The sequence below is a fragment of the Nematostella vectensis genome, chromosome 1, assembly GCF_932526225.1.
Source record: "Nematostella vectensis chromosome 1, jaNemVect1.1, whole genome shotgun sequence".
NCBI lineage: Eukaryota > Metazoa > Cnidaria > Anthozoa > Actiniaria > Edwardsiidae > Nematostella > Nematostella vectensis.
The window spans coordinates 9,769,787-9,788,765 of NC_064034.1; the positions used below are offsets into that span (position 1 = coordinate 9,769,787).

The 18,979-nt window shown below is 43.0% G+C and overlaps 1 protein-coding gene across 1 annotated transcript; it reads left to right on the forward strand.

Moving 5' to 3' along the window:
- Positions 1-1,345: 1,345 nt before the first annotated feature.
- LOC5520323 (protein patched homolog 1) lies at positions 1,346-17,779 on the forward strand. Its single transcript, XM_032365291.2, has 25 exons — positions 1,346-1,680; positions 3,086-3,278; positions 5,425-5,614; positions 5,979-6,048; positions 6,443-6,540; positions 6,618-6,741; positions 7,025-7,117; positions 7,322-7,443; positions 7,655-7,793; positions 8,263-8,400; positions 8,608-8,766; positions 9,087-9,176; positions 9,452-9,577; positions 9,756-9,874; positions 11,064-11,736; positions 11,940-12,173; positions 12,557-12,632; positions 12,766-13,022; positions 13,094-13,163; positions 13,279-13,367; positions 13,811-14,002; positions 14,398-14,535; positions 14,660-14,802; positions 15,063-15,162; positions 15,913-17,779. Exons 1-25 carry the CDS (start codon positions 1,618-1,620, stop codon positions 16,351-16,353), a joined length of 4,137 nt encoding a protein of 1,378 aa, XP_032221182.2. The 5' UTR covers positions 1,346-1,617; the 3' UTR covers positions 16,354-17,779.
- Positions 17,780-18,979: the final 1,200 nt, after the last annotated feature.

Consider the following 18,979-nt stretch of genomic DNA (forward strand, 5'->3'; position numbering starts at 1 on the left):
ATATAGAGACTCTCGCCCTTCCAAATTATGGTAACCCAGTAAGAAACTGCCGATGGGCTGCTTATTATATGTTCTGTATATTATTTTTTAGCCGGCTGGATCACTCATATTTTTCTCAACTTGGCCGTGTTTTTTTAAGCAAATTTATTTGCTTGGTTTTCTTGACCTATCTCTTGTTCTGGAACCCATGTCGCCTAGTTTCCCCATTTGCTCGCTCCTTCAATTTTATAGAAGGTAAATACAGCCGCCCTCGTAAAAGAAAGTGGCCGCTTTATGAAAAGAGTGAAAGCTCTAAAGAGATGCTCATTAGAGAGCCTGGAGGTATGACTGTTACTGAGGCCCCCTGGTCGCCTTGGCTCTCCCATGTGGCTTTTAGTAGCGCGTTATGGGTGTGAGAGGTCGAACTTGACTGATTTCTCACCCGCAGTCGTTTGTAGGAGCCGGGGTAAGCTTCTAAATCTAAATAAATACCTCCACTGCTTTGGATTTCAGGTAACTAAGAATATTCTCATTGCCTGATGGTTATCTTTGAACTCCTCGAATTAAACTTGGAAATGTGCTCATTTAAACTCAGTTGAACGGGTATAATCAAACTCATCATAGAAAAGTCGTATCATAGCGCAGTTTTCAAGTCTGAGGCCTGAAAAACGCTTGGTTACATTTTTGCACGGATCTCTCTCAATCTTTGAAGCTTTGCCTCTCACCCCTCTCATACTCTTTCTAATATAAATCAGCTCGTTTCATGAGCTGTTGCGTTGAATGTACTTTTTCGTGTGCAGGTATTACCTAGCTGAAGTCAAGGCGTATATTTAACCGAGTTTTTTATTTTTTATTTTAGTACAGTTGCTTGACTTTTTTTTCCAGTACGAGTCGCGACTCGCCAAAGTGCCGAAGCGCGCGCCTGCTCCGCGCCATTGCTATGCCTTATTTGGAAAACTGCCTAGGCGGTCTTGGCGGGTAAACTGGGTTCAACGCTCCTCTATAGTGCTATTGATGGTTGGTTCCGATATGTCCGCAAATGAGTTCGGGGAAGCAGATCCCAAAACGCTAGCAAATCTCTCCAACAAATTGCTATAAACTTGGTTGATAACCTCGGTTAATTGACGAAGATGGGGACACGAGCGCCCAGCAATGTAACCATGTTATTCTTGGGGATTGCCCGTCGCCGTTGTGGGCCAGGTTTTGTCATTTTTTGACAGGAGTAGATATTGAATGATAGTCCTCGCAGTGTGTGTGGTCTACCCATCCTAATAATGCATGCACCCCGATTTATTCGCCTCGCTTCTCAGCCAATCAGGTGCGCGCGGCTGTGACGTTTTCGCACTCATCTCGAGCGAGATCGCCTTCCTGTGTCCCGACTGGTGCTCATGTTACAACTCGCTCTCTCTCATGTGAGTGTCGTTGCTTATTACCGCACCGTGAACCATGATTTCTGGCCTAAATGGCAAGCGTTTGGGTCCGGGATCAGACAAAAGATTTAGTGGATTGCTTAAGGGACTGGCTTAAGTGGAGAACAGGCAAGCGTAAAGGGGAAATAAGGCAGTATTTGTCTGGTATATCACTCGACCTGAGGCATTCGCCGCGTGGCTGTTCGAATTCAAGTCATCCTAACCAAACATGCCTCTTTCAACTTCGGAGAGCTACGTTTGGGCCAGCGAGTCCTTGAGAGATATAACTGAGGTTAGTACATCTTAATAAACTCCCAATACCTATATACGGATACTCGGCTAACGGCTCGTTAATGGAAGTTTCTCAGCGTAGGCAAATACGAGGCCAACCGGTGAGATTCCTTCGAGATTGTTTACATTACTCGGCGAGTGAATCCCTCGAAATTCTCTCTTTATTATTCACATAATTTCCCTATGGTTCAAAGCCTTGTATTACATTATGCCATCACTAATAGCCTTGCAGTTTGTTTGTGCGGGTTTGTAGTCCGTAATGGCGCATACTTTGCCTAACACTCCGTACATTTATCGCTCTGCTACGGTAGTGCTCGGAGTTCTGAAATCTGTTTCCTAATCAACGCTCAAGCCAGCTATCTATATCCGCGCTTGGCCTGCGGAATCTGCATTCTATCTGGGAGGTCGTGTATTATAAAGCCCTTCAATATTTCATCTTTGCTTGTCAGACTACCGATAGAGAAGGTGGTACATTGCAGGCGGTATTGACGCTTGCTACAAGTAATCATTCACGCTCGAGACCCCTCGTACAGACATCACACCTCGTTCTCCTAATCGCTTCTGCGTAACCATCTTATGTGGTTTCCTCAGAACTCGTGTAACCGCCACGGGCTTTTAGAAAGAAGGGGGAGACAGAGATAGACAGGGCTCGAGTTTCAGTTCGAAATAAAAAATGCTTGCTGGAATGTTGGCTTTGAGGTTATGTTCATTGTACAGAGTCAAATGTCCTATGTTACAATTTAATTTAGACCCCATGTTAAACGTGTCGTAATGGAGTTTTATATCTCAAAATGTGATCTTCATGTACCGGCCGTCGTGGCTCGTATTTGCTATAGCGGAACCCAATACTTTGTAACGCTGTTTACAAATGCCACTGGCTTACGTTCAGGCGAATGTTCCTTCTTATTAAACGATGTTCTCTCTGGGCATGAATTGTAAATGGTTTGCACGGGTCATCATTTCAAGTGCATGTTATATTACCTCGCCCTTTCCTGTATTTAAACACTAGAGAAATGCGATTTGAAAATTGTACAGCAACAAGCATGCACTTTATTGGTGGTCCACACGTGTTCGGTTGTTGTTTGAGCAAATGGTGCTATTTAGCTTCCAAGTTAGGACAAACACGAGTCCATAAAGATTAGTACTAACTAAATATGTACCAAGGCACTATCTTCATTTAGTGAAGACTTTCCCAGATGACGTTGTCTTATTTGTGTTAAAATAACCATCAACAGGATCTCCAGCACGCGTCTATTTTCGTCGGAATGTTGTTCTGAGGTTCTCTAGCACCATTTAAAATTTACTTACTCAAATTTTGCGGCGCGTTGCGTTTCCGCGCGCAACAAACCCTTTTAACATTTGTATTTACGACTATTAAATGTATGTTTTCTTTCTCGTGTTCCCAGGGTCGCGCCAAAGGGAATCGTTTAGCACTAGTTGTTCGCGCTCGCGTCCAACTTCTCCTCTTCACTATAGGCTGTAATGCTCAGAAGCACTGCGGAAAAGTCGTGTTGTTGGGAATCGTTGCGATGTGCGTGTGTGGGATAGGCCTGGACCGCATTCAGATGGAGACAAATGCCGAAAAACTCTGGGTTGAAGGTGAGTGATCTTCGAAACCCGGGACTCCATTTGCTTCCAGTCTCCGTTTGTTTTCTCGGGAAATAAAAGTCACCAGCGGTGTTTGTGTTTGGCACTCGGAGAGCCTTAGTAGGTGTTATTCTTTGGGTAGGATTTCATCTAGACGTGCCGCCATAAATCGCCTCATATCATCGACCGTGGATAATGCTTACTGTAAAAGCAAACTTAGTCTTAATGCAATTCCTTAAGACTTAAGTGAAATCACAGCTTTGTATTTTGAGTACTTTTAAGCAAATTTTAGAATCAGAGTTCTCTGTTTGGACCTAGTGCAAAGCTCGTAGTTCAAAACGCTTGCGTTTCTGCTTCGTCGACGTCGGTCATCTCGTTTCGTGTTTCGGTAAATTCACCAGATTAGAGATATAAATGTTTCGCTAACTGAAGATCATTTGTCTCCTCGCGCGATAAAAACATTCTCTAATTGAATTTGAACGATTGACAATAAGTTATTTTAGCAATTTCGTCTTTTTGAAACAATGTTAAAAATCCGTATCATTCGTTTGTTTTTAACTGGTAATAATTCGCATTATGATTTCTCGGCGTACATGTTATTCTGGGTTAGGATTTCCTGATTACAAAGACTAAAAGCAAGTACTGTTTTCACAAATACATTTTCACTGCAAGACATCTCGTCCTCCCGAGATTACTATTTCACAACTACTACGAGCTTGACTTTTCAAATAAAACCTTAATGTGCTTTTACACTTTAGATTTCTTGCCCGATTAAAATCACCATTACGAACAGTATTCTGCGATACATGGCGCCGAAAAAAGTTGTTTGGGATTTGGTTATCGTGCCATCAATTTGTTAATATACTTTTAGCGGGGCTACTCAAAGAGAACTAGATCAAAGGTCCTTCAGTCCAAATGGGCAAAATCGATACACCATCAATGTTTGCCTGTCTCTTTGCTATCTCTGCTCTAAACAATTACGAGTTTAATTAACACTATGCAGCTAATGGCTTTAGACTATGCACATATAATGTTCCATTTCAAATTATTGCTACTTGACAGATTTTTGTTATTTGAGTAATTACTAGCCAAGTTAGTATTTGTTATTGGCTTTAATTATACTTGCAAGATTTTCTTTTCTTTTAGCTCTGAAATAGGAATAGACATTTTCAAATTTTTCATCCGTGTTTTGTTTTTACAGAAGGCTTATAATAAATTCCTACTTATTTTTTTTAATTCAAAAATATGCAGTTTGGGATACATTAAAAGTGTCAAGGGGGATGACCCTAGCCTTTATTGAATCTGATATGCAGGCATAGGAAGACCTAAGGATTGTGTTACTAGTTGTATGCAGTCAGTAAAACCATACCCTTCATCTTTTTCTGGCTATAGATCAGTGCTGACTGTCCCTCCCCTTATCAGAGCAATCCATTTAGGGAATACCTAGTCTAAGTGCTCAGTCCATTTGAAAGGTTTTTTTCCCACCCAATGCCTTTCAGTTCTGCCCAAAATGTTAGATTCCAGTTTCCTTACCATTATAGTATTAAGGTAGACCATTGTATGATAGTTTGATCCTGCAAATTGGTTGTTCCCTTTAGTTCAGCATTCATGTATTGTCTGCGGCACCATCTGATGTTTGTAGCTACAGGGAATAATCACCTTTACAGGCACATGTTGACACTCATTGTACCCTGATTAATTGCCAGTGTTTCATTTTAACATGAAGTTCAAAGTTCAGGAAATCTCTAGAACACTTTACATTACACATAACTCATGCTTTACAGTTTAATTTTCTAAGTACATTATTTGTTAGGAGTTAAATTCATTAATGCTCTTTTTTCAATCTCCGGTGGAATTGTGTCACATCAAAGTGTTTCAACATAAAACAAGTTAAAAACAAAACTGTTACATCAAGAGTAGTTATTTTTCAATAGTTAACATCATTTCATCTCTCTATGCATTTTTGCTTTCTTAATTTTTCGGCCTTTGAGGATTATAAGCAATTGTAATATTATTTGTGTGAAGGGATGCATGTAGAAATGTATACATTAGACTCTGGAAACTCTGCTATTCTTAGCAGCCTGTTAGGGAAGGCAGAGGTTAGGGTGAAATAATGTGTATTTTCAATGTGTGCCCATATCTCCTTTCTTTTTAACAGCTGGTGGCAGACTAGAAGAGGAACTAGCCTACACCAAAGGTGCCTTGGGGGAGGGGTTTGGAGCATCACAGGAGCTGATAATCCAAACCCCTAACATTGAAGGGACTAATATCCTTACTCCAAATGCACTGTTACTTCACCTAGAGGCTGTACGGAAAGCCACTAAAGTCACAGTTACTATTGACAACAAGTAAGTTGTTACTTGGTATTTGTCAGATTTTACAGACACCATTCTTTTAGGTGCAGAAATGAGTTATGTCACAAGTCCTCCTTTCAATGATGCCAACATGCAATCAATCAAATTAGCAGACTTGAATGTTGGGGTTGACATGGGAACACCTCGGCCCATCAGCGGCCAAACAGTTATATTTTTTTACTGATTTGTCGAATTTTTCCAAACCTGCACAACCCCTCACCGAAAATCTATCACATTTTTGCACTAGGTAGATTGCTACCCTTCTAGTCCCTGTTTAAACCAGTGAACTAGGTCTAAAAATAACAAAATGTAGTGTATCTCCTCAATACTACTCTAACTATACTGTCTTATTGTTTAGGAAATGGACTCTTAAAGAACTCTGCTATGCACCCAATCTTCCTGAGATAGAAAACAAAGCACTAAGACCAGTAAGCATTGAATTCTTTTATACCTTACTCCATCTCTCTGTACTTAACTTTTTTCATATAAAACCTTCTCTACAGAATAAAGAATGACTTAAACCTGTTTGCTGTCACCTCACCGACATACACGTATCTAGAGGGAATGGTGACTGCTTATTTTTTAATAAGTTTGGTGTAAAAGAACATAAGCAAATATATGGAAATCAAGATTACCCATAGTCTATCCCTTTTATTGAAATCTCTACTGCAGCCTTCTCTCCCCTCAGCTCGGCACATTGCCACCTTTCACTATGGAAACCAAATATTTTAACTCCATCAAATCAACCAATACATGTATTTAATAGTCTACAACAGGATTGCTATGACATGTTCTGATAGCATGGTTTTCATGTGATCATAGATATTTGATCTGCTGGTTCCTTGCGCCATCATTTCACCATTGGACTGCTTCTGGGAAGGTGCAAAGATTCATGGTCCAGAAAAGAACATTTCTTTCACGTAAGTTGTTACACTAGCAAAGGCTAAACTTTATAATGGTGGGCAATATTTCTTTGACATTTATATTTTTATTGTAGGCCTGAGAAGAAGCTTCTAAAGTGGACAACTTTGAATCCGATTGGCTTGCTAGACTTGCTAAAAATTGGCCTGGACATTTTCCATAACAGAGAATATGAGACAATTCGTACCATGTTTAAAGAGGTCAGTCTTTGCTTAACTATTTTATCTATAGCCCTGCATCACAGGCGTGCACCCAAGATTTGCCGAGAGGGGTGCACTGTCATAGGTATCATATGGAAAGAGGATGGAACATATTTCACAATTCTTTAATTGGAAGTGACCCAATTTTTGCAGCCAACAGAAGGGGGGGGGGGGGGGTTGCGTGTGTCCTAACCACCCATCTGGTTAAGCACCTATATATGTCCAGACAATAGTGCATAATATGTGCATAATGTCATGTTGTCTATCTGTAATATTACTTCAGGCTGGAATTACGAGCGGGTACACAGAAAAGCCATGCCTCAATCCAAATGACCGAGAGTGTCCGCGAACAGCTCCTAACTATAGATCAAAAGAGGTATAGTAGATGACTGCATTATTGCTGTCAATGAAAGGAATAGCCACTCATTATGCAGGATATGGTTGAAATAATAATACTCCTTATGGGGGACTTCCTTATTGTTCCCACGTTAGCTCAAGGGGAAGGGAAAGAACCCCAAGGAAAGAAATAAAAATGATACATGTTCAAAATCATGCAATTTATGTTGATTACCTTTCTTAGGCATTGGATATTGGTGCCTCCATAACAGATGGCTGCACTGGCTTTGCAGCCAAATACATGAAATGGCCTGAGGAGCTGATTGCTGGTGGAGTGAAGAAGAATCGCTCTGGGACTATAAGAAGGTAAGGCTCTCCCCTTTTATGCAGATTTACAGCACTGCAGATAAAGAATCCTTGAATGTTGGGTAATTTTGCCCCACCCCCATTCCGAAGACTTTCTGAGAACCCTTGCCTAGTTACCTGATACACAGGCAAGCCACCAGAACACTACATCGCTAACCGAAGCATTCTAGAGTATTTAATCTTACCTAAGTACTATGTGTCTCCTTCCCAGTGCTGGGGCCCTTCAGAGTATCATTCTCCTGATGGGACCACAGAACATGCAGAGGTATTACCAGGACAATGATGGTCAAGATCTTAGTACTGAGAAAGCGACACAGATCTTAGAGGCGTGGCAACGACAGTTCTCCAAGGTATGCTGGAATTGTCCGCTAACGGTAAATGTGCATACTTTCTATGTACAAGGGTGATTTTATACAGCATTAGTTGATTGTCCATTGTGTTCAACATTCATTTTTTTTAATTTTGTGATTTTTTAGCATGCAATGTCAAATGAGTATCTTCCATAAAATCAGGACCGTAGCAGGAGGTGGGGCACTGGGGGCACTTGCCCCCCCCCCCCTCCCCCCAATATTTAAAGAAAAATTATAAGGAAATGACCAGTAGAAGCGTGGCTGTGCCCCCAAATATTTTCATAATGTTTCTGTATTGTGCCCCCTCCCCCCCCCCCCCCCCAATCATATGTGACCTGCTACGGCCCTGATAATTGATGTTTTCTTGGAAATCCTTCCAATATCTGTTTGGGTTAAAACATGATCATGATACCTGTTTCCTGAAAGTAAGTAATTTCAGGTGTAATGCTTCTTTGATTTTGTGATGAAGGTGATGAATGCTGAGAGCAGTAGGGTCACGGATGAAGACTCCACTGTCCTGGCCTTCACCTCTACTGCCTTCAATGACCTACTGAAGGATTTCTCCAAGTCAAGCACTGTGCAGCTAGCCATAGGCTATATTATAATGGTAAGTATAGCCAATTACAGACATACTTCAAGAAACAGGGACAACATAGAGCAAGCTAGGTTTGTGGCAAAAACTATATGTAATATTGCTATAATTATTATTAACCTCTGCCATGACCCTCACTATAAAGATTATTCTCGCCATAAAGAGTTGTATCCTGATGTACAGGTACCTTTTTATCATCTTGTGTATGTTTTGTCTTGTTAGGTATTGTATGCTGGCTGGTCTTTGAAGCGGTGGACGAATGGGGTTCAGTCCCATGGGGGTCTGGGTGTGGCCGGGGTGATACTGGTCACCCTATCTGTGGTGGCGGGAATGGGGTTATGCTCCTTTTGTGGGATTGCTTTTAATGCCGCCTCAACACAGGTAAGCCCTTTCAAACGTTGCACTGTTTGGTATCATGTACCATGTATTATGTATACCTCTCTTGAAATCCATGCGTACTGCAGGTCTTGAGTCCACTTTTGATATCTCTCTTTTATTGTCTTTGCTCTGCTCTTTTGGTTTCTTAGTCATAATTCTGTTATTTCATGCTCTAGCATTTTACTTAGCCCCAAACAAAATATATTCTTGTGTAACACTCTTATGTATCTCTGCCTGCCTGCAATGTTAGTCCTTGTGTAACCCACATATTTTTCTCCCTACAGTGGTAGTTCTTGTGTAACACCCTTGTTTTTCTTGCCCAGGTCCTGCCCTTCCTGGCCCTAGGTCTTGGAGTGGACGACATGTTCCTGATAGCGCATACCTATGCTGCCATGAGCGATATCCACCCATCGGTGAGTAGATCTATTTTATATCACATCCTTTTGTTAGAAGTTTGAATATTTCATTTTGTTATCAGCTGTACAGACAAATTATCTGATGAAATTACTAAATAACTATTTTAAAACAAGGTTTTAAAGCTATACACCCATTTCAATAAAATTCATATAAAATATTGCAAAAGGAATCCCAAATCAGTGGCTGGAAATGGATGCTTTCTTACACCTGGTACTTCTTTGCTTGGATGACAAAATGGTGGCTGACCTTGCACGCTTGTTTTCATTCTAAGGACCAAGTTGGCTATGCCCTGGGTAGCGCTGGTGTCAGTGTTCTTCTGACCTCGTTCAACAACATGGTGGCCTTCCTTATGGCTGCTATCATCCCCATCCCGGCACTGCGAGCCTTCTCTATACAGGTAGAACTATCTTTAACTCTCAGGTTACAAATTGCTAATACACACTTGCAAGCGATAGTTTTGAAAGAGGATGAAATTTTTGAGTTGGGATTTTGTGAAAAAGATGAATTCTCAAGTTAGGGGTTGGGTGGCTCGCATTCATGCAGGCTGTGTGCTCATTGTTTCTCCCGTTTTGCAGGCTGCTGTGATTGTAGTGTTCAATTACCTCGCGGTGACTATCGTCTTTCCCGCCATGATCGCCATTGACGTGAAGCGCAAACAGGACCAGCGATACGACCTCCTCTGCTGTTTCTCCAAGTAAGTACTCTCCAAAGATACACTAGCATCAAGTCATGGGGCCTCTTTCTCTGTTCGATCTCCCATGTTTCTCGCGTCTGTTTGGGTAATTTAGGGACATGTGAACAGCATGCAGCAAGGCTAATCAAAAACGCATTGCTTGTATGACTTAAGAGGGTTAAACACACGCATTGCTCGTGTGACTTGAGGGGGTTAAACGCACGCATTGCTCGTGTGACTTGAGGGGGTTAAACGCACGCATTGCTCGTGTGACTTGAGGGGGTTAAACACGCACCTTGCTCGTGTGACTAAAGGGGGTTAAACACACGCATTGCTTGTGTGACTTAAGGGGGTTAAATACACGCCTTGCTCGTGTGACTTTAGGGCGTTGAATACACGTCTTGCTCCTGTGACTAATGGGGGTTAAACACACGCATTGCTCGTGTGACTTGAGGGGATTAAACACACACCTTGCTCGTGTGACTAAAGGGGGTTAAACACACGCATTGCCCGTGTGACTTGAGGGGGTTAAACACGCACCTTGCTCGTGTGACTAAAGGGGGTTAAACACACGCATTGATTGTGTGACTTAAGGGGGTTAAATACACGCCTTGCTCGTGTGACTTTAGGGCGTTGAATACACGTCTTGCTCCTGTGACTAATGGGGGTTAAACACACGCATTGCTCGTGTGACTTGAGGGGGTTAAACACACACCTTGCTCGTGTTACTAAAGGGGGTTAAACATACACCTTGCTCGTGTGACTTGAGGGGGTTAAACACACGCATCGCTTGTGTGACTTGAGGGGGTTAAACACACGCATTGCTCGTGTGACTTGAGGGGGTTAAACACACACCTTGCTCGTGTGACTAAAGGGGGTTAAACACACACCTTGCTCGTGTGACTTGAGGGGGTTAAACACGCGCATCGCTTGTGTGACTTGAGGGGGTTAAACACACGCATTGCTCGTGTGAATAAAGGGGGTTAAACACACGCATTGCTTGTGTGACTTAAGGGGGTTGAATACACGCCTTGCTCGTGTGACTTTAGGGCGTTGAATACACGTCTTGCTCGTGTGACTTAAGGGGGTTAAATTTAAGGACACACGCAAAAAAAATCTGTAAACCGTAATCCTTTATTCGAATGATAATCGATTTTGTAAAGTATACCACCAGATGTGAAAAAGACCACTGATAGGCTTTTCGCTGTAGGACTGTCCCGCAAAGGATCTCGGTCACACCCGACCTATCTACAGACACAGGCGTAGTCGTGCGTAGGTACAACAACTCGTGCAGCTCCCTCAGCTCTCAGAACTCCACAGCAGCTCAACCCCCGTATATAGGGGCCTCTCAGCTTCCTAGTATAGGGGCGGTGGTGACGGCTAATGGGACAATCTCCCTACCTGGGGCCGTCACTGTGCACGCCGCTGCCTTTGCCGAGCTAGGCCCCAAGACCGTTTACAACACGTTATTACCGCTATCGGTTTCTGAACTCAATAACCAGACAACCCAGAGCATGGTTATTACAGGCAACAACCGCGAGGGGCAATTTACGCTAGGGGCCTACGGCGGCCGACGGAACTACGGCAATAATGCGCTCGAGTTTGAGCCTTCTAGAGACAATATCTCAGAGATTGATCTGGGTTCGGGTAATGACAGAGGGAAGAGACAGTCATCTGGAAACAAAGACGTTAACCAGAACTCTAGCACTACCGATGGCAAATCGAACAGCCGAGGATCGCCGAGTGGGTCTAGGGCGGCGTTTGAGAAGAAGTCGTCGAGATGCGAAAGGAAGCATGGAAGATGGCATTGGCTGAAGCATTTGTCGTTAGAGCACTTTGCTGATCATTACTACGGGCCGTGCCTTCAGAAGAACTCAACCAAGGTAACTATAGTGGCAACAATAACGGCAAAACTAACGGGTGTATGCGATAGAAGATGTTGGTATTGTCAGTAGAGGCAGGCTAGGTGACTACGGCTAAACTGAGCTGAAAACGTGCGATGTTGGGTGCGGCTGTCTACGATGTGTCTTATGTGTTCATCAGATCCTTGTGCTGATTATTCTCTGACGGGTTTTGTGTGTTCTAGATCCTTGTGCTGTTCATGTTCGCCGCCATGTTTGGTGCAGGGGTCTATGGCTGTATGCTAGTCCGTGACGGCCTTGATCTGATGGACGTCGTACCCCGTAACACGACCGAGCACAAGTTTGTGGACGCCCAATCCAAATACTTCTCATACTACATTATGTACGCCGTCACCAAGGAATATGACTATCCCAATGGACAGAAGCTCATGTACAAGTACCATGAGGCCTTTAGCCGGGTATGTACCTAACATCAGGACAGGTCACGATAGCTAGTAACTGGAGCTCATGTCACGCCATGTTGTGTCACGAAAGCTAGTGAAGGGAGCTCATGTTACGCCATGTCATGTCACGATAGCTAGTGACGGTAGTTCATATCACATCATGTCATGTCACGATAGCTAGTGACGGTAGTTCATATCACACCATGTTATGTCACGCCACGTCACACTTAGCTACTGATGGTTGTTCATGTCACACCTTGATATGTCACGCTGTGTTTTGTCAAATTAGTTTAAGTCTCTAAATCTCGTATCCTTGCCGGCAAGCGTTACCTAACTTGCCTACTCAACTCGCTGTTTCTCTGTTTGTGCTTTTGACTAATTGGATGTTTTATCCTCAGGTGAGAAACATAATCAAGTCTCCAGATATCAAGACCCAGCCGTTCTGGTTGATTTATTTTCGCGATTGGTTAAAGGGTAAGTTCTTTACTAAAGACTGAAGAAAAAACTACGGTTGCGCGTTCAGTAATTTAGCGCATGTTGTTTAATTAGATACACAAGATTTTCTCAGCATTAATCTATTCTGATCTCGAATCCGCCGCATTTTCAGACATGCAGCAAGCATTTGACTCTGACTGGTCCACTGGATGTGTAACGTACGAGGGGTGGCGCGAGAACGCTAGTGATTATGGTATCCTCGGCTACAAGCTCCTCTCCCAGACCGGAAACCCGGACATGCCCATCAACCGGACACAGGTGCGGTCCATCCGACTTGTGGATGAGTCTGGAATTATCCGACCAGCTAGCTTCTACAATTATCTAACTGCGTGGATGAATGTTGATACTATGGGGTACACTGCTTCACAGGTAACCATGGAAATGTCACCTTATTTCTTAGGTTTGGACGTTTAACTTATTACTTATGCATCCTATTTTAGGCTTTTATCAAACCGGAAGCCGTAAACTGGTACAACCTGCGTGACGTCCGGGAACAACATTCTATGCGCAGTAAGTACCCTTCCCCTTACTGCATACACCCTATATCCCGGCAAAAGGGAGACTTGTTTGTCGATCTACTCCATAACACTGAAATAAATCACGACGTTTTGTTGTCACTCCACAGTGGAAGCAGCGAAGCCGATTACATTCGCCCAACTGCCGTTTGACTTGTTTCATCTAAAAACAACAGAAGATATCGTCCAAACAATCAAGGTAGGTGAGGGCAGGAATGAAGAGGGTGAGAGGGGCGTGGCAAGGGGGTGCTTGTCCCTCATATGAATGAATGCAAATGATACACAACGTTATATTTTTCCTCAAAGTAAGCTTTGTACTGGACTGTTTTTATTCAGGAATTACTTATTTACAAAAAGCAGTCATGCCTGACTCTTCCTGACGACCAATCAGTCACTTCGTCACATGACACACACAAAACTCAACTATTGTTACCTTTGGCGCGCACGATAACCGGTCGTTTTGCCTACCCATCAAGTTCGCCTGTGATATCGGCCTCGGCTGTTTAATTATGTAGTAATTAATTATTGTATGTTGTAAGTACCAATGTTGTTGTTGGTTACTGGACATTTTTTTTAGAAAATAAATATTTTAGTTACTGTAGAAAATTTAAAGCTCTAATGCGTGTCTAATTGTTTGTGTAGGAGGTGCGTAAGATCTGTGACGAGTTCCAGGCGGCTGGTCTCCCTTCTTATCCAAGTGGGATCCCATTCACCTTCTGGGAACAGTACATCATGCTGCGTCAACACCTCATGGTCGCCATCATCATCGTGCTTGGCATCACCTTCATTGTGATCGCGGGCTTCTTGTGGAGCGTCTGGACGGCTATCATTATAGTAAGTCTCCCGTCTGGACGGCTATCATTATCGTAAGTCTCCCGTCTGGACGGCTATCATTATAGTAAGTCTCCCGTCTGGACGGCTATCATTATTGTAAGTCTCCCGTCTGGACGGCTATCATTATTGAGAGTGTCCCGTCTGGACGGCTATCATTATCGTGAGTCTCCCGTCTGGACGGCTCTCGTTATCGTAAGTCTCCCTTCTGAACGGCTATCGTTATCGTAAGTCTCCATTATTGCTCGCTGTGTTTAATTAGCGATGCAGTGCTCGGACCTTAGGAAGTTGCCCTATTTATGCAGGTGCATAGTTTACACCCGTGCACTAGATCACCCACCAGAAGTGCTCGTATGGTGGACTTATCCAGTGTTTCTAATGTCTGCTTATTCCACCAGGACCTGACGCTGGTCATGATAACGGTCCAGTTGTTTGGATTCATGGGTTTGGCAGGAATCAAGCTCAGCGCTGTCCCAGCCGTGACCCTCATCCTATCCGTGGGGGTAGGGGTGGAGTTCACTGTCCATATGTGCATGGTGAGTACGCATTGCTTTACTTTTTCCTCCCCTACCCAGGAGTAAGTAATACACATAATATACGCGTCTTGCACTAAGACATCACGTGTAACATATTGATCGACATGTGACCACTATGTTGCAGGCGTTCCTTACGTCCACAGGGGATCGTAACCACCGCATGCAGACGGCCATTGAGCACGTGTTTACCCCCATCGTGGACGGCGCGGTATCGACGCTGCTCGGTGTCATCATGCTCGCGGGCTCAGAGTTTGACTTTATTGTAAGGTAGGTACTGATTAGAGAAGGTGTGTGTAGGTGTTCTAACTATAATCATCAGAAAATAAGGCGAGGTTCCCACTATTATCATTAGGAGTTAATGGACAGTTCTCACGATTATCAAAAAATGGGGTGAAGTTTATACTATCAATAGAAAATAAGGATAAAACTATTCTGTACATTTTTTTAGCCATGTTACTGAAACCCTTATTGACATCTGTGAACCGCGAATCACCCAAATCTCTAATTGCCATGTGATTGTTTAACAGGTATTTTTTCCACCTTCTTGCCGCCCTGATTGTCATCGGCAGTCTCAACGGCTTAATGTTTCTCCCAGTTCTTCTTTCTTTTGCGGGACCTCATCCAGAGGTAAGGGCTATTACCTGGTTTTCTCTCTTTCTATGTCTGCTCACGGGCTATAGGACAACTTTAAAATATACTTCTTATTCCTATTGAAGCTGGATTTATTCATATCAATCTTTGGGTGACCTTTAAACCCGCTCGGTCAATCTCTTGGAGGCCTGGGTCTAGGGGCTTTTAGTGAGATACAGATTTGACCAAGCCATCAAGTTCTTCTTGACAAATTTTTGCCTCAAGTCTCAAATTGACAGGAATCAGCATTTTTACCATGTTTTCTGGAGTTCAGGGAGTGGGAAGACTTAAGCTCTTCTAAACATGGGCATCCCACAGCTGTCACAAAAACATTTGTTATTCTCGTTTTCACTTTAGTACCCGATACGGTTTAAGAGTGCTTTAAATATAAATTCGGTAAGGTCGATATCAGTCAAAATCATGCAGAATGACCAAAATACCCATCCATGTTTATTAAATGACATTTGGTCTTTCAGATAAATACAATATTACGGTTTGAACACCTCACATCAAGCTGATGGAAATGGATTGAAAATTTCACTTTTAAGTTTTGGAATAGTTGTAGTTACTTGCTTGCCGATGGAAGTGCTTTGTATGATTTGTAAAGTGGCGGCGTGATTGGCCTCTTAGCACGTAGGGATGAGGGTATAGGGGTGGGTAGGTAGGAAAACAGGTTCGCCAATGTTATCAAAGTTGTTATCGTCTCGCCACAGACCTTTGAAGTAAAATCGAGTTTGTATTTTTCAGGTTGAGGAATTACGAGCCCCCGGTACTGCATCATCGGCGGGCTCTCAGCGTGAGCTTCTTCCCAGAAGCAGTTGCAGGCGTGGTACGCCACCCACAGACTCGCAGCTGTGCATACTTGACGCGAACACAGAAAACGTGCACGATGAGCACTCGAACTCTCGCGGGCGCAGAAAGCACCGCAAGACGCGGAATAACCGCGTCCCTCGCGCCAATGCGAGCTCGCACATTGACTCAGACTCGTCTAGTTCCACAGTTACTCGAGTCACCGCGACAGCTACGGTCACTGTGGAGGTTCTTAGGGAGCAACTCGCAGGAACACGGCGCATTCAACCCGCGCGAGATACGGGACGCCCGCGGGATGCGGGACGCTCAGTACGGGACGAACACTGTCGAGTCGAGATCACAGACCTTGATCTTCAGGAAGGTGACAATGTGAGATGAGCATTTCGGAGCATGCGAGGGAATCATGCAAGGGAATCTATCGTCTATGGCGCTTGCCATAAATATCAAGTGCTCGACCCTCTGGAATGGTGTCGGATTGGAGTGCTGGAAAATTCGCACTGAAGTAGGTATATCGAGGTAGAAACCAAGTTTGACTTGTTCAACTAAAACCCAGGGTGGTATCCCAGAGCATGAGAGATTACTGGAATCGGGCGCGTTAACATGTGTGCTACGAATCGGTATGTGCGCAGGGAGACACTGGACTCGGAAATGTGCGGAATGTATTGGTCCTGGAGACAGCATAAAAATTACTGCGTTCAACAACATGTGCGGGTTAATGAAAAAGTTACAAAAAATGAAACCAAGAATGAAACCAAGAATGAACCAAGTGCTGGTTTGTTAGCAGTAAAGAGAGACACGTTACAATAAGACTGGCGTTATGGAGTTAAGTCACTGAACGAAGTGACCGCTCAAGGCTGGCTCACACTAGCGACATAGCGACATAACATCGCGCCCTTATGTCCTTATATAACGACATTGACATAACGACATAAGAAAAGAAAAACATGTTATTTGTCCTATGCCGTTATGTCTCTGTCGTTATGTCATTATTTTGAACCATTCACAGTTTGAACATAGGAAATAAGTGTCCGTTACGTCGTTATGTCGCTAGTGTGAACCAGCCTTAAAAGCTACGCTACATTTTGCGTATATATAATTTATAGTTTTGTATAAAAACAAAAAGCCAACGAGAGACACTCCGTCAGCTGAATCATGATTAATGATGGGACGTTTACTGTTGAATTCCAGGGATAGTATTTTGAAGGTTTATATTTAAGTTGCCTTTTATTTCCAAAGCACTGCTGTCTGTATAACGCTTCTAATAGAAATTTCAGTAGCATCGAACGTTTCTTTTACCAGGCTGTTTATATGGGTTAATATGGTTTCAGACGGTTTTGTCAGTATGAACAAATGAAGTTTTCTGATATATGATGAGTAAAGCTACAACTTGGCTGACTACGAGATATAACAGACAATCTTGTTTTCTTTCTAATATATAATAATTAGCAATTTGAATTAGCCATGGCCAATGTATATTTATCAATTGAAATTGAAACGATGCTACGCTTGTCTGGATGCCGTTTGTGTACTGCTTTGCGATACATGTTTCTCTTTTTTTCGTAAGTTCTGCTTGATAACCAGATGGATGAAACTGCGCTGTTTAGTTACTGGCTCGGGGTATATGCGCCTTATTGTCTGCTTTGTGCGTGTCATCTTTGCAAATACAGGGCAACTTATGTAGGAAAACGATTAGCCTGGAAAATTTGATTAATCGAAACTATTTATTCATTGTAAAAAGTCGAGTTTATATAAAAGGAATGTATAAATATGTATACATAGAAATATAATGTCAAGTCATCACAAAGTGTGTTTTTGGCTGTTTAAATTCATCTTGTAACCGGGATACCTGTGGAGGCCTCCACCAAGAGGCCTGGGTCGTTGTTACAAGAAACTCCAGGTTGATTGCTCTTTTTTTCAATCAACCCCGTCTTCTTAATTGAAATCTCCATATATGATTTGAGAAAACACTGGCTATACATGAAGCCAGTACTGTACCTAGCAATTCCTCTTGTTTCTATACTGTTCTTCTCCAGAAGGAACAGTGTTTGTTAGGCAAAATTCTTAGACAACGAAATTCCCGGAATAAAACAGTGCATCTCATTCCCGAGTTTGTGGCTCGTTAGCAGGCGACTACACAGGGTATTAAGGAATTTTTCGAGTACTCTGCTTTTTCCATATGATACGTGTGACTGTGCACCCCCCCCCCCCACCCCCCCTCAGACAATCCTGGGTACGCGCCTGGTTAGAACGGATGTTTTAATATCTACCTCTTGTATTTCCCCAGCCCCTAGCAATAAACCATTACCATACCCTGAATAACGAGTTGCGCGTATTAATAAATTTTGTATTTTTGCGTACTTCATTCCTACAATACCCTCCGCCACGCACTTCCCGAGAAGATGTCAGTTCATGCCAAGTTGAATACTGGCACAACGTGTGTGCGCGGAACTCGTTTTTAACACCTAGTCACACCAGTGAGCATCTACCCTTCTCTTATGACCACAGACGGCATCCGAAAGCATTTGAATGAGAGCATTTGAATGCTCTCTTGACGGCATTGAATGAAATAAACAAGAGGAGCTGCTTAACCAATGAAACCAGAGTCCATTTTTTTTGTCTTACTCACTTCTTATTCTTTGGTAAAAATTTCAACATTTACCAGGATTATATTTCTCGCCTTTGATAAATCTACAAAAGAAAAATATATAAAAATTCTCCATGGCTTCTTTGTGCAGTTGGCTCAGGCTGAAGTCTATTGGGGCGTTGCTTCATTCCGAATATATTAGTTTCACACGGGCCTGGCCTGAACGTTGTTTAGCGTCTTAACCAACAGATCAACACTCTCTTAATGGCTTGGGTGCAACAGAGACTGCATGGCGCGGGGTCTCATTTTACTTCCGATTATAAAACACTTGTATTGTACTCGTACTTAGACACAGGGCGTTCGCTATTACCGCATTATTTCCACACATCCGGATTAGCCCCAATAGCCCAAGTACCATCG

What these genes read in the sequence shown, in the direction of transcription:
- LOC5520323 (XM_032365291.2), top strand. Translation starts at nt 1,618, where the DNA reads ATGCCTCTTTCAACTTCGGAGAGCTACGTTTGGGCCAGCGAGTCCTTG. An exon ending in CCTTGAGAGATATAACTGAG is followed by an intron (nt 1,681 to 3,085) that starts GTTAGTACATCT and finishes TCGTGTTCCCAG; the next exon opens with GGTCGCGCCAAAGGGAATCG. An exon ending in ACCATGAGGCCTTTAGCCGG is followed by an intron (nt 12,174 to 12,556) that starts GTATGTACCTAA and finishes TTTTATCCTCAG; the next exon opens with GTGAGAAACATAATCAAGTC.